This window comes from Zootoca vivipara, chromosome 10, assembly GCF_963506605.1.
Source record: "Zootoca vivipara chromosome 10, rZooViv1.1, whole genome shotgun sequence".
Lineage (NCBI taxonomy): Eukaryota > Metazoa > Chordata > Lepidosauria > Squamata > Lacertidae > Zootoca > Zootoca vivipara.
In genome coordinates this window covers 53,695,672-53,710,567 of record NC_083285.1, presented here as the reverse complement: position 1 = coordinate 53,710,567, position 14,896 = coordinate 53,695,672, and the positions used below count along the sequence as shown (strand labels likewise).

Below are 14,896 nucleotides of genomic sequence, written 5' to 3'. Positions count from 1 at the left end.
AACACAACACAGAGAAATACACACACGTACACAGGCTGCCAATCAAAGGACTGAAAATGCTGCAACGAAAGTTGCAGATTACTGCTTATTGTAGGGCAACATTGTATAGTTATGTAGACTTAACTGCTTGGTGCATATGTTGTGGTGTATTGCAGCCAGTGCTTTGAAGTTTGGAAAACTCATATGAGAATTGGTACAAGCATCGCTCCACCACCCTCATAGCAATAAATATGGGTCCTGCTTTCAAATATATAATTGTAGGTTTTTCTAGGTATTTGAGACATGCACATTTTGAAATTTTAAAGATGAACAAAATTCATTTTGCTGGGCAACTACATCACTGGAATTAACTACTTTCTCATCTGAAAAAATTATAATCCACAAAGCCAAACACTGAGAAGAGTTCCAGTAGTTCTACTTTTGCTTACTTTGGACTGCAGAAATAAAGACATTTTCAAGCACCAGCAAAGGTGAGGAATGCTTGTCTTGGGGGTGTCGTAAGTTAATAATTATAATATTAAATTATAAATTGCACTGGCTCAGTAACATTTTAATTCACATTTGGCAAGATGCAGGAAATGCAAAACTATTCGTCAAAAGTAAGTCTGATTCTGAATGCACTCATTGGGACTACCTGGCTATATAAGTGTCCACAGGATTGCAGCCATGCACTCAAACTCATGTTCTGAAATACAGAAAATGGTGCAATTTATATGCTTCCTAAGCCTTTGTGAATATTGCTGTGTCCCACTCACACTCATTCTAAAATCCCATAAGAGGCAGTATTATGGCAGTAAGCCTTTACGTCCTAATCCAAGAGAGAACTACTATAAATTACCACTGCAGGGGCACTCTATGAGTGATATGCAAACTAATGGGGAACTGCAGAGCATAAAAAAATAAGAGGATTTTACCCAACGTAGACCTGCAACAGGGCTAGAAATTATTGAAGAAATAATAATGCGTATGATGCAATAAAGTTGTATTTTATTAATCTGTTGCCATTTTTCCCTCTTGTGAATATATGAAGATAAAGCTGAAGGGAAAACTCTACTAAAAAGGAGACTCCAGAAAACAGAACTGTGAATGTCTGACGATATATATATAAAACTATGTTTTATTACAAGCTCTCAGTGTTGTAGATTCTCTGATTTAGAAGTTTCAAAAGTTGCATAATTAGACTAATAATAAGGGTAAATACTGGCTTACTAGTGTAACGTTTCAGAGCAGGCACCCCCAAACTTCAGCCCTCCAGATGTTTTGGACTACAATTCCCATCATCCCTGACCACTGGGTCCTGTTAGCTAGGGATCATGGGAGTTGTAGGCCAAAACATCTGGAGGGCCGCAGTTTGGGGGTGCCTGTTTCAGAGCGTCCTTTAAAGTTTCATCAAGGATGTATGGAGATTTGTACACATTGCTAAGGTCCAAGTCCAACACTTTTGGACACTATGCTACACTGGCTCTCAAAAATCAGATTCCATTGTTAAAGTAAGACTTTCTTAGATGCAACATACTTGTTACTGTTAGTCAGTATATCCACCTTCTGAAGTTATTATTCCATGCATTAAGGACACATGGAGGGGGGGGGTGCGACTCATGCCCTGGCTCCAATGTCCTTGTGGACCCACCATGACCTTCACATTGCTCAGCAAAAGGTCTGAAAGGGAAACCGACCTATGTTTGCCTGAACACACAAACATAGGCTTCTCTATGTGCTCAGGAACCAATATGGAAGAACCTCCTTGCTTTCAGCTGAATGTGCATATACTGTACTGTATTCATCCTTCTGAAGGGGGCTGGTGGGCAGCAACTTTGTGCAGCCATAAGTCATTCCCTTTGCAAAATATTTTAAGATCAACGTTCGTTTAGAGACTCTGATGCCAATATGAAGGTTTTGTGTGTGCAGGGGGTATGAAAAGAACATGGTGTCCTATGTGCACATCAGGCTCTTTTGTGCATAGTGAGCATTCCCCGAGACCCTGTCTTTTGGGCCAGCCATTATCTTCTAGCCTAACCTACCCCGCAGGGTTGTTTTGAGGGAGAGAACCAGGTAAAGCTACCTCAAGCTCCTTGGAGGAAAGACAGGATGTAAATGCAAGAATGAATAAAATAAACATCTATAATTAGCTAACTCCTTTCTCTTGTCTGCCTGCAAAACCTAGTGCAATTTAGGCTTACAAATGTGTAACTAAATGTTATGGATGCTGCTGTTAAATTAGCACCTCTCTGTTTTATATGCTGTAAATTAAAGTTGCATCATGTAGTGTTCTTAGATAAGTTGCCAACACTGCTTTAAGATTACAGTATTGGAGACAATATATTTATCAGGATTAAAATATGCTTAACATTATAATGTTTCACTTTTCCCAAAAAACAAATGGGTTTGAAAATCTACTGGGAACCTGGACATTGGGAGTATTTGAAATGTGTAATCAATGCAGGAATAGGATGCAGACCCTTCTAGTCCATTTATTATCAGACTCCAATACTCTCAGTTATAGCTAGTTATGAATTCTGTTGGAAGTGCCTTTGCCACAAATAAGGTATTTTTATATCTCTGCCTGCCTTAGGAAGATTCTACAGGACTTGCATGTCATGGCAGCCATCTCTGTCAGCTGACAATTCTAATTAAATTGGTTCAGTGTATCCTGGTGAATCTACTTTCAATGGATTTACCCTTTCACAACCCTAAACTTTTGAGCTACATAAAAACACAGAAAAGAGTATTCAGTGGGGGCCTAGACCAGGCATCCCCAAACTGCGGCCCTCCAGATGTTTTGGCCTACAACTCCCATGATCCTTAGCTAACAGGACCAGTGGTCGGGGAAGATGGGAATTGTAGTCCAAAACATCTGGAGGGCCGAAGTTTGGGGATGCCTGGCCTAGACAAACCAAGTTCTCTCATTTTTTCATGACAGTGCTCTCCACTCACTTGTCTGTATCTTATCACAAATATCCGGATAATCAGCTTTATCATTTCTTCTTGTGAGTGTAACATTCTATGCCAACCTTAGTTTGGTTTAGTTTAGCTTTCATGTGTTTGTTTTATGGAAGTTCTATTTTGTTATTTGGGTTATACGGATAAGATTTAAACAAGGAAAGAAGAAAAGGAGCAAACCATGATTTGCTGTTATAAGAATGAATCACAGCTCTCACATCCTTTCCTCTTTCACTTATGGTAAGTGGAGATCAGAAACATCTGACTAGCTCCATTCCTCCCCCTCCTCCCAACATACCAACAACTGAAACAGCTAGAAAGCATGACTCCTATCACACACACTGAAAATGTGGCTCTGCCAATCTGCCTGGAAGTGATGGGCTATGATGACATGCTGCAAGTTTTAGGATGATTCAGACCTCCTCACATGATATTTGGCAGGAGTGTTGATTCTGAAGCAGCCCACATATCTGACCTACAGTCTAGTCTGGTTATTGCTAATTAGTATTTACAATTATTATCTTTTTAAAAAAGGAAATATGGCAAGTTTTTCAATACAGCATATAATTTTGCATTGTCTGCTGCCTTGGAAACAATACTGTTTTATAGCTGTCATCAGTGCAGGAGTTTGGGGTTGGGGAGACTTCCAGAACTTGGCAGAATGGGCAAGAGGTTCCTCAAACACAACAGGGCTGGCTTAGTGCAGTAATAGACAGGACCACCATAAGGGGGCAGGTGGAAGACCATCAAGTCTGGAGTCTAAAGTTATTACTGCAGAGCATTCCTTGGGAAGTGTTAGAACATGAGAGCGATTTCCTTCTCCCACGGTTTCCCCCCAGTAGCTGGCATGCCAAAGCATGCCATCTCTGTTCCAGAAGATAAAACACTGCTTTATGCCTTACATCCTCCCACAAGAACTTGCTTATAAACTCAGGTGCTTGCCTAAAAGGCTCTTTTCCAGATTCCACTACTGTTAGTGAGGCAGGTGACAAGTGGAGATGTGACCTTTCCTTTGATGGTGCCCCAAGTTTTGCAACTCTTCGCCTGGAGAGGTATACCCGGTAATCTTTTTGGTACCAGAATTTGGGGGGGGGGATCTTGATTCAATTTCTATCTAGTCAGGCAACTGTTGTTTTGCTAGAACTGATATTACTCTTAACTCAAAGCTGTTTTCAGGTTTTTTTTGCACTTTAAGCCACTCTGGGAACTTGTGTTGAAGGTAGGAGGGCAGTATTGCATGTCTTAATAAAAGCAAAACAAACCTTTCACAGGAAATCCTAAAAAAAATTCAGGGTAGCTGTAGGGGACATTTCCAGACCAAAGAAAAAGATTGTTTTCTTTTGGCACATCTGCCATACAGGGTGGTGGGAGGGAAAAATAGATTTATTGATTATTGATTACAAGGAATCAATCAAGATCGAACCAATCAAAGGAAGGGTTTTCAATTGAATTTAAAGTGCAAGATGGATGTGATTACAGGAAATCTGGAGATTAAATTAGTAAGCATCTGTCATCTTTTTTTTTTTACCTGATGTTCTGTTTGCAGAATCTGAGCTCCTGCCATGACGATCGGCTTCTAGCCACTGGTATAAGACTACATAACATAACAGAAACAAAAAGCACGTATGAACAAAATGAACAGAAAGTGCAGACACACACTAAAAAAACCATGGTTAAGAAAAGGAGACATGTACCATGAAGTAGCAATACTTCCTTCTACTGCTTCTGACAGAAAGCAAAAGAATGGAACAATGCATGTTAAGACAAGACAGACACACGCATATCCACACAAAGCTCAGCCCACCAGGAAAGTCTCCTGCAGAAGCCCAATTGAAACAAACAATAGGTGTTTTTTTTAATGTGCTCAATCATTTCAAATTTGCTTTTCCAAATGGGCTGTACCTGTGATAGTAAACAGCAATGGAACACACTAGGCGGTAGTTCAGATATCGCTGCCTCCACATGAGCATTATGTAGCATTCTATAAAGTTTAAGCAAGTGATTCTTAAACTGTGTTCTGAAAGGCTACATGTAGTGCAGTACAGTGCAGTTTAGAAGTTAATGCTAGAAGTATGTCAGAAGCCACCCATGAGGCACTGATTCTCCATCCCTACCAATGTACGGAATAGTGACATCATCCACAGCAGGGATAGGAAGCCTGCGGTCCTCCAAATGTTGCTGGACTACAATTCCCATCACCACTGGCCCTGGTGGCTGAGGATGATGGGAGATGTAGTCCAACAACATGTGGAGGGCTACACGCTCTCTATGCCTGGACTAAAGGAACACCTACTATGAGAAAGGTACTATGGCAATCAGACTACCATGTAGTGGCCAAAAATACCCTGGGAATATTTACTTAGGTACAGCGTTTGGTCAGCACATGGGAAAACCATTTCAGGATTGAGTCTCCAGGCATTGTTGGACCCACAACTCTAATCATTCATGAATATTGCCCATGCTGGCTGGACCTGGTGGGAGCTGGAGTCCAACAACATCTGGAAATCTAAAGGTTCCCTGACCTTGTGAGAAAATAGGGAAGTGCAAGGATTTCCCAAGGCAGCAGCCCCAAATGTGTGGAGGGTGGGATACAGTTCTCCATCCCTGGGCCCTGAATGACAGGGTTAAACAGAAGGGCTGGATACCAGGAGGCAGCTTTAACTGGGTGCTCTCAAAATTGCAAGGAGGATGCCTCCCCATTGTTCTGGATGGTGCTTAGAAGTAAGTATTAAAAGCAACACTCTCATTATGTGGGTTGCCGCTATGGGCGATGCCAACACCTGAACTGCCCCATCTACAAACAAAATATGAGATGTTAAAATCAGCAATGAAAAGGAATTAGTATTTTAGAACAAGGAAAGCTTCTACACGTAATGCCATGCTCTCTCTCCCTTTTTGGTATTTATTCAATTTTTCAATAACAAGAAACCAAACGAAGAAAACACAAAACATAATCACATGGCTGACAGGCAAGGGTTATTATGGGAGTTGGGCTCCTGATTTCTCACCCCCGCCATATACAGTGTTAGGACCAATTGCACGATTCCATACAGGCAATCTTTACATGAAAATTGAGTAATCTGATAACCTGAGGTTCCATTTGGAAAAAAAAGTTTCTAATTCGCAACAGCAGCAAAACGACGTGTCCATGAAAATTTGAGCGCAAAGCCTAGTAAAACCTGAGAAAACAGAGCATTATATTTTCCGTGGTCAGGGACCACCTACTGCAGCATTTTGCTCCTCCTCACAACTGGCAGAAACGGAACACACTACCTGTACAAAGATGTGGGTTACGCTAGGAGAAATATGCATAATTTTAGACACATTGCAAACTCCATCTCTCTTTGGTATACGATTTGGCTTTACTATGGTGCTAAGTTCTGACAGAAATGTATGCAGCCCACGAGATTTGCACATCTTTGCAGCAACCTGAAACCATCTGCTTAGAATGGATGGGAGGGTGGGTGTCTGATTGCACCCTATGAAATGTGGGCTCGCTGAAGGGGGCACGTTCAGTGTAGGCGAGGCTGACCAACGTAAACAGTCTCTTGTGCATTCCAGATTTTTTGAGATGATGCTTACAGAGACCTTTTGTTTCGGTGGTACTTAGTGGGCAAACAGGCACCCCCCATTTTAAAGAAATTGTCCCTTTCCTTAAGAATTATAGAAAAAAAATACTAATTGATTTGATTTCATAATATGAACAGTTAAAATTTAAAATGTCAAGTTTATTGGCTGAAGCCAGACTAATCATTTGGGCAGCCCTCTTTAATTCATTTCATGTTTTTAAAACTAGATATCATCTGCTCTGTAAAAAAACAAACAGAAAAGTGAGAGAGAGACAGAACAGGTTGAACACTTAGAAGTGTTAACCTGCACTGCTGGCAGAAATGAATACATGAGCAGTATACTAATGGTGCTATAACGACAGACAAAAATGGTTGTGTTTATATGGCCTCCGAGATCTCATTACCGCAAGCCATTCCTCTTTGATTAGCTTCTACACAGAACTGAGGCATGCACAGGCAAGACCTACAAATACACTTAGGAACAAGACACCCAAATATTTTCAAATAAAGCTCCTTCATTCATTCCCCAAGAGCTCGGTTATATCAAATGTTGGTATGTTGGGCTTATAAATAAGGGGCTGCCCCATTTTGCTATGAAGTATTCATGCACTTAACGCAAGGAGTTCGCTGTGATTGCTTGAGTCCACAAGTTATGCAAATCCCTGAAGTAAACTGATCAGCAAGACCCATTAAAATGAATATTAATTCACGGAGTACAATAAAACTCTTCATATTTTGATTCGCTGGGTCTATAACACAATTCACAGAGCACATGAAATCCTTTTCAAATTACTCTCCGTGTGTGTTTTGTCTCCAGCAGAGAATAATTTGACTGCTTTAAACAACAGCTTTTCAAAAATACAATCTGAGAAAGGGTGTTATATTCTAGACTTCCTTCCCATCCTCCACCTTCTGACCTCAATTGAAGGATCTCCACTGTCTGCCTGGAGAGTAATGTTATACCAACCAACAGCTTTGGTTTCTTAATATAGCTACACATCCAAATGACAGCAGAATAACAAAGACATTCAAAAGGGTGGGGGTGGGGGTGTTGCAATCCGAAAGGTAGACCAAACCTTAAGATTCCGGCTGAATAATATTCAAGTGAAAGCCACGCAGGCACAAACAACACGGTTGCTTGGAGAATAGAGACCCAATACAGTGGTACCTCGGTTTATGAACACAATTGGTTCCGGAAGTCTGTTCATAAACTGAAGCGTTCATAAACTGAAGCGAACTTTCCCATTGAAAGTAATGGAAAGTGAATTGATCCGTTCCAGACGGTCTGCGGAGTAAGCGTTCATAAACTGAAGCAAACTTTCCCATTGAAAGTAATGGAAAGTGGATTAATCCGTTCCAGACGGGTCCGCGGAGTACTTAAACTGAAGCGTTCATAAACTGAAGCATGGGTGTAATTGGTTCCGGAAGTCTGTTCATAAACTGAAGCGTTCATAAACTGAAGCGAACTTTCCCATTGAAAGTAATGGAAAATGAATTAATCCGTTCCAGATGGGTCCGCGGTGTTCATAAACCGAAAATTCATAAACCGAGGTGTTCATAAACCGAGGTTCCACTGTATACATAAACTGTGCTTTGCCTTGAGGAACTAAAAGCTCAATTACAGTTCATATCATATGCATAATTTTCAGAGATACGATCACTTCCACTTCATGCATATATCAGCTTCAACGCCCCCCCCCCCACTGCACTTCGACTGCTACTGGTAGCTGCAAGCTATTTTATAATACTCTTGGCACACGCAAGGCTTATACCAAAAGGCACCAGAAAGCAGGTGCAGAACTGACATTTTCAGAATTCTAAACATGGGAGAGAGCAATTTTCTTTTTGCCCCGAGCCTCTCTTTTCTCCACGCCAAACACTTATGGAATTGAGACATTTCCTTTCTGTTGCCTCTCTGTCCTTGCATTCCAAACCTAGGCTTGCTAATGTTTTATTTAAGGCACACACACAGAGAGTGAAGCTTCGATACAGCACACATACCCATTAAAAAAGACAGCACCGTCACCCTTGCAAGAAGGCAAGTTCGTGAGGGACGATCACCTGGAACAACCTGAAGTTAATCTTATTATCTTGAATCATAGGAAACAAGGAATGGACATAGGCAGGCTGCCTTAAACCAGACCAAACTGTTGGTCCATTTAGTGCAGTATTGTCTACACCAGGCATCCCCAAACTACGGCCCTCCAGATGTTTTGACCTACAACTCCCATGATCCCTAGCTAACAGGACCAGTGGTCAGGGATGATGGGAATTGTAGTCCAAAACATCTGGAGGGCCAAAGTTTGGGAATGCCTGGTCTACACTGACTGGCAGCAGCACTCTTGGGTTTCAGGCACAATCTCTTCCAGCCCTGCCTGGAGATGCTGGGGGTTGAACTGGCAGCCTTCTGCACGCAAAGCAGATGCTCCCCCACCAAGCTACAGCCTTCCCTCACCCCTACCTAGAAGTGCCAAATAATGAACCTCCAATCTTTTGCATTCACAGTTAATTCAGAAGAACTATACAGCTATGAGTCAACAGCAGGGATTAATTTCATTTAACTGATTGTATTTGTTGACATGAACCATAAAATTGCAGCACAGGCCATTTCTGGATGGCTGCCATAAATCCATTCAAAATGTTTCCAGACTGTTAATGCTCACAGTGGTGGCGTTTTTTTTATCACCGCCACCTCCAAGTGGATATTTTTCCAATCCAGGAATGACACTGGCTTTTATGAGGCTGCCATCAACACATTTCCTCTGGCTGACCTATGACCTAATCCCCCAAAGCCTGGTTCTGCCTTTCCTCCTGGGGGGGCTCAGCGTGATCACATCTGGTTCCCCTCTTTATCTTCACAGTAAGACAAGAGGTAGCTTGAGGCTGAGGAGGATCCCAACTCTGCCCAAGGCGACCTAATGAGCTTTGTAGCAGAGAATGGATCCATAAACAGATCTCAAACATAAATGCAAGGATTTGAAGTCCAGGTTTCACAACACCGACCCCCACCCCAACCCTGATATAACAGGCTTGAGAAACTTGCTTATATTGTCACACCCAATCTAACCGTGCATTCTGTTTTCCATTTATGACTAGACAAAAGCCAAAGAGGAAATATGGAAGTGGGAGACAAAATGTGCTATCTATCACCATTGGAAATCCAAGTACAGTTACAGTACCTACATGAGCAGTTCAGGTGCATATTGTACAACACTCCTGAAAATGAAATGGTTTGGTGCTCAAAAGTCTACTACAGACACATGTTAAATATTCTAAAATGTCCTCCAATCTATATATGAGGAGGGAAGTTATAGTTACGGAGGCCCTGTGCAGCTGTAGCATTGTCAGATCAAACCATGGAGTGCTCTGTGGACTGGCATGCTCCTTCCTCTTCCCCCGCCTTTCATTTTCACAGCTAACCATGGTCTGCATTGCTGAGCTTTGATAGCCCTGGTCAGCTCCAAACCACAGGCTGCAAGCAAGATGCAATTAGTATCTCTGAATAAAGCCACTTTTTCAGCCCAACCTGTTAGTGAATGCATTCGATATTCAGAAAATACGGTATGTTTGTGGTTTCATAAACATGTCTGAGGTGCTCAGCTGAGGCTCCAGTACTTTGGCCACCTCATGAGAAGAGAAGACTCCCTGGAAAAGACCCTGATGTTGGGAAAGATTGAGGGTGCTAGGACAAGGGGACGACAGAGGACGAGATGGTTGGACAGTGTTCTCAAAGCTACGAACAGGAGTTTGACCAAACTGCGGGAGGCAGTGGAAGACAGGGGTGCCTGGCGTGCTCTGGTCCATGGGGTCACGAAGAGTCGGACACGACTAAACGACTAAACAACAACAAACATGTCTGGGGGCTCCAGTTAGAGGGCAAAAAGGTGGTTATAAAATATGGGAATAAAGCAGAAATAACCCCAGCATGTGGAACATAGGCAGCTACCTAAAACAGAATCCATCTAGCTCAGCATTGTCCATTCTGACCAGCATTTCAAGCAGAGGACATTCCCAAGATGCTGGGAATCAAATCTGGGACTCTCCAAATGCAAAGCAGATGCTAACCGCTGAGCTACAGCCCTTCCCCAAATGTTATCCAATCTCTGCGTAGAACAATCAAGCAGGATTGCAAAAGGCTTACATCCTAGAGATGATCCCCCCCAACCACCACCACACCCTGTTTCTTAAGTCTACATTTCAATAACCTTTTTTCCAAGGCAGTCATTGCTTATTCCAGCAGCCAGCATATCAATGTTTCCTACCCTCTGCCAACATGTCAGTTAAAATCAAGGGTGTGAGCTTATGTACGACTGTCAAGCCCTTTCAACTCACCTACGGTAGGAAAAAATTCTCTTTAAGAGCAAAACCCTAGGAGATGTCAACAATGTAGTGGGGTTATGTATGTGATAAAACACGTTTGGAGTAATGTACTGTATGTGATGAAAAATTCTTTTCAAAGAATTAATAAAAAATACATTTTTTAAAACCACCAATGTAGTGGGATACAAGAAACAAGAAACCAGGTTACTTCAGAGGTCTCAACCTGGCTCCTACAAAGCCCATTTCACACCTTCACCTGACATATTACAATGTGATATCATGAACTGTCCTGGTGTTTTTAGGGTGGCTTATTCATGGTTAATGAGTAGGTAGCAGAAGTGAAGTGTTTGCAGCAAGACTACCTACTTATTTATTTCTATCATTTAGTTAGTTATTTAAGGCACTTTTACCCTGCTTTTAAATACCAAACTCTTCCAAAGGAGCCTCACAGAAAAAGAGAACGTGAAATAACCAATTTACAAAGTGCCAGACAGATTAAAAATATGTTTGTTTTTCAATGGTGTTTGTATCGTCGTGCCTTGCTGTTTTTAGAAACCAACACCACCTCTCTCAATAAAGCAAATCAACATATACATTAAAAACCACCAGCAACAGAACTGTGTAAGATACAGCAAACCACTGTTATGGAGTGTCTCCACAAAATGCTCTTAAAAAACCAGCCATGCCTTTTCAGCATAGCAAAGGGAAGGGGCCTGGCAGGTCTCTCTGAGGAGGGCACTCTACACTTTAATATAACCTAGTATCAGATTATTTCGGGGCCTTACATTTAGAATTCAGGGTTTCCCAACCTTGGGTCTCCAGCTGTTGTTGGACTACAACTCCCATCATCCCTAGCTAGCATGTCCTGTGGTCAGGGATGATGGGAATCATAGTCCAAAAATAGCTGGAGACCCAAGATTAGGAACCCTGGTTTAGATATTGATACATGATGGCTGTGTTTTACCTTCACTGCCGGAGGCGTACACTACTTGCTCAGAATCGGAGAGAGGGCGACTGCACTCAGGCCCTGCATGCCCACTGTGAAAACAGGATGCAACCTAGACCAGCCTTTAGCTTGATCCAGCACAGCTTTTATTTAGGACAAAGACTGCTGACAGGTAGACAACAAAGGGGCTAGTACTGGGGTTAAGAACCCTTTCAACAACATGCATAGGAAAGTGATATTTTTTAAAAAAATGTTACACATACATATATACATGAGATATTATTATTATTATTATTATTATTATTATTATTATTAATTAAACTTGCCACTTCTTACCCAAACAAGGTCTCTAAGCGACATATCTGCTTGCTCTTAAAATGTTTTTTTCTTATAATTTATTTTAACAACACATGGAGTTCATAAAAATCCACCCAACAGCAGCAGCAAAATCTTGGGCAGCACAACTAGCAGCAAATAACATTTGAGAAAAGAGGTGAGTTTTTACCTGGCACTGAAAACATGCCAGTATAGGCATGAGGCAGACCTCACCGGGGGCAACAGCGTTCAGCAAAGGGGGAGCCACAACTGAAAATGTCCCCCCTCTCTTGTCATTGTCCTCCAAGCCTACTAGAGAAAGGTCTTACGATTCTGCACAACAGGAGGCTTGGAGGGGAAGATTGATGGAAATCTAAACACTGTCTTCTGAAATATGACATTTCTGGGTTTAAACTGTCTGGGTATAGAAATGACTGCAGGGATTTGCCTGTTTGTTCCCTGAACACATTTATGTGCACGCACAATACACATGGGGGAAGCCTCTAAAGCACTGTAAATATTTACCAGTTCCAACAACTGCCCCAGACCTTGCAGCTGTGAAATATTTTTTTCCCCAGATCTGAAACTCTTTGTGTATTTTTAATACAAACTGAGCTGTCAAGTTGCCAAGAAACCTAAATACAGACACTATGAGCCATCTGCCCGTCCTTTGGCTGCCTCCTGACAATTAAAGCCAAAACAGTAGTAGCTGCCCTATAAAATGACACGTTACTCCCAAGTCAGGGGCACAACACAATATGTTGTGCCTTCCCCCAGGAGCACAGAAAGGCATATCACTAGGACCGCGCACACGCACACACACACACACACACACACACACACACACACGTATGTATGTAAAGGTCCATGTCTGTTAAAGCCCACTTTTCTCCAAAACCGCTTGCCCTATTGAGTTCAAATTTGGCCACATCACATGCGAATATGCGAGTGTTTGCATGCACTTAGATTGGACAAATGTCACACCTATGGCAGGTAAAAACCTGAATTTGTGTAAAAAAACATAGTGCCCTCCAGTGGACATCAAAGGAATCCAGGCCAACCCGGGAGGCAGGCCGGGTCCCACAGTCCTCGCCACCCGCCAAGATCCAGTAAAGGACCTAAACAAACTCTTGAGTTCTATACACACACACAGTCCCTGATAAAATAGATTATAAACTAGATTAAAGGAGAACTGCATTATCATTGCAGGGTTGAACGCTCCCATTCCAACTCCAACAATTCTACGATTACCCCAATCCTTACAAACAAGCTTGTAAGGTAGGCACACTTTACCAACCTTATACTGCAAGAGGCAGGGATTCAACCTTGAGAACAGAGCGAGCTTTCCTACGGTCACAGGGCAAGTTCAGATCTCCCATTCGTCAGGAGATGGGGATTCCTTCACTCTTTCTTAGCCACTGTGTTGCACCAGCTTTCTATTACAGTGATTATCATTTGTGTTTCAAGGTAATGACTATAATCAGTGTGCTTATAAATAATGGTTGGTAGCTACAGTAGCTACTTATGGTCAGGTGCACACAGCTGGTTGTCAGGCGTACCATTACGTAGTAGTGCTGTGCCACAGCTAAAACAAACACACACACAAAAACACTTAAGAGCCAGCACTCAATCATCAGGTTGTGGAAACAAATACAGCAGGCTGGAAAAGTTTGCTCTGTTCTGCTCATGTTTGGAACTTGAGAGGACTCTTCAAAAAATTAAAAGAACATGTGGATAGTTCAGTTGGTATAGCAGGAGACGCATAATCTCAGGGTTGTGGGTTCGAGGCCCACATTGGGCAGCAAGATTCCTGTACTGCAGGGGGTTGGGCTAGATGACCCTCGTGGTACCATCCAACTCTACAGCTCTATGATTCTATGTATCACAGAGTTGTTCTGCTAAGTTTGAAGAAGTCAGGCTGGTAGTTGAAGGGCAATGCTGAACTTATCAACCTATCAAAACGTAGATTACATGCAGCCATAAAACACTAGGTTTTTACAAGAGCATTGTAGGGGGGCAGAATAATGTACAAAGAATCCCAAAGCCTCTACAAATTATGCAATCTCATATCATAACTGTAAATCTGTTGCAAATACCATTGTTTGCAGAAGGCTTCAGGGTTCAAACAAGGAGGCGCCTCTGTGCTTTGTGTGACCAAATGCACCTCTCCTTTTAAACAAACCAATCCCTTCCTGTCACCAGACACACACACACACCCAGTTGCTGGAGCATCTCCCTTCCTTTCACTAAATTGCTCTTTCAAAAGGAAAGGAGGCGACTGTCAACAGCCAGTGATTGTCAACAGCTTGGTTCTGGGTCTGTGAACACCAGGCCTGGACCAGTTTACAATCAGATTTGCTTCCAGTTAAGTACAGTATTGTTTAAAATGTTCAGCTTTGTGTCAAGTTTCATATTCCTAAGTGCATGTTGATTTAATGTCCTGATAAGCTAATGTGTTAAGCTCTAAAACAACTGCCAGCCTTCATACATTTTGTGCAGTCTGAGTAGAGAAAATACACACTGCAACATGCAGATTCTGGGTGTACATTTTTAAAAGAGCATTATAGAATGAATAATTCTGAGAAGAGTGTAAAAGTCTAGAAGTGAAAGCAAGAAAGAAGTCAAGATGGATGATAAACATTCAGTGCTATAAGGCAGCTATATCAACCTGGCATCCTCCAGATGTTTTAAACCACAACTCCCATCAGCTGCTGGGAGCCGTGGTTTAAACATCTGGAGGGTGCCAGGTTGGCAAACGCTGCTTTACATGGAAACCATAAAAATATTGGTGCTTGTGGAAGAAAGA

At 42.1% G+C, this 14,896-nt stretch overlaps 1 protein-coding gene across 3 annotated transcripts in view; it reads right to left on the bottom strand.

Annotated features, from left to right (window-relative positions):
* Window positions 1-14,896, bottom strand: part of DENND5B (DENN domain containing 5B) — a 100,822-nt gene that overhangs the window by 49,352 nt on the left and 36,574 nt on the right. For 2 of the 3 annotated variants that reach the window (XM_035126607.2, XM_035126605.2), the window contains exon 2: window positions 4,469-4,534. The exons of the other annotated variant lie outside the window; for it this stretch is intronic. In XM_035126607.2, coding sequence (XP_034982498.1) covers window positions 4,469-4,534 — 66 coding nt within the window. The remainder of the gene's footprint in view (window positions 1-4,468; window positions 4,535-14,896) is intronic. 3 annotated transcript variants of the gene reach the window in all.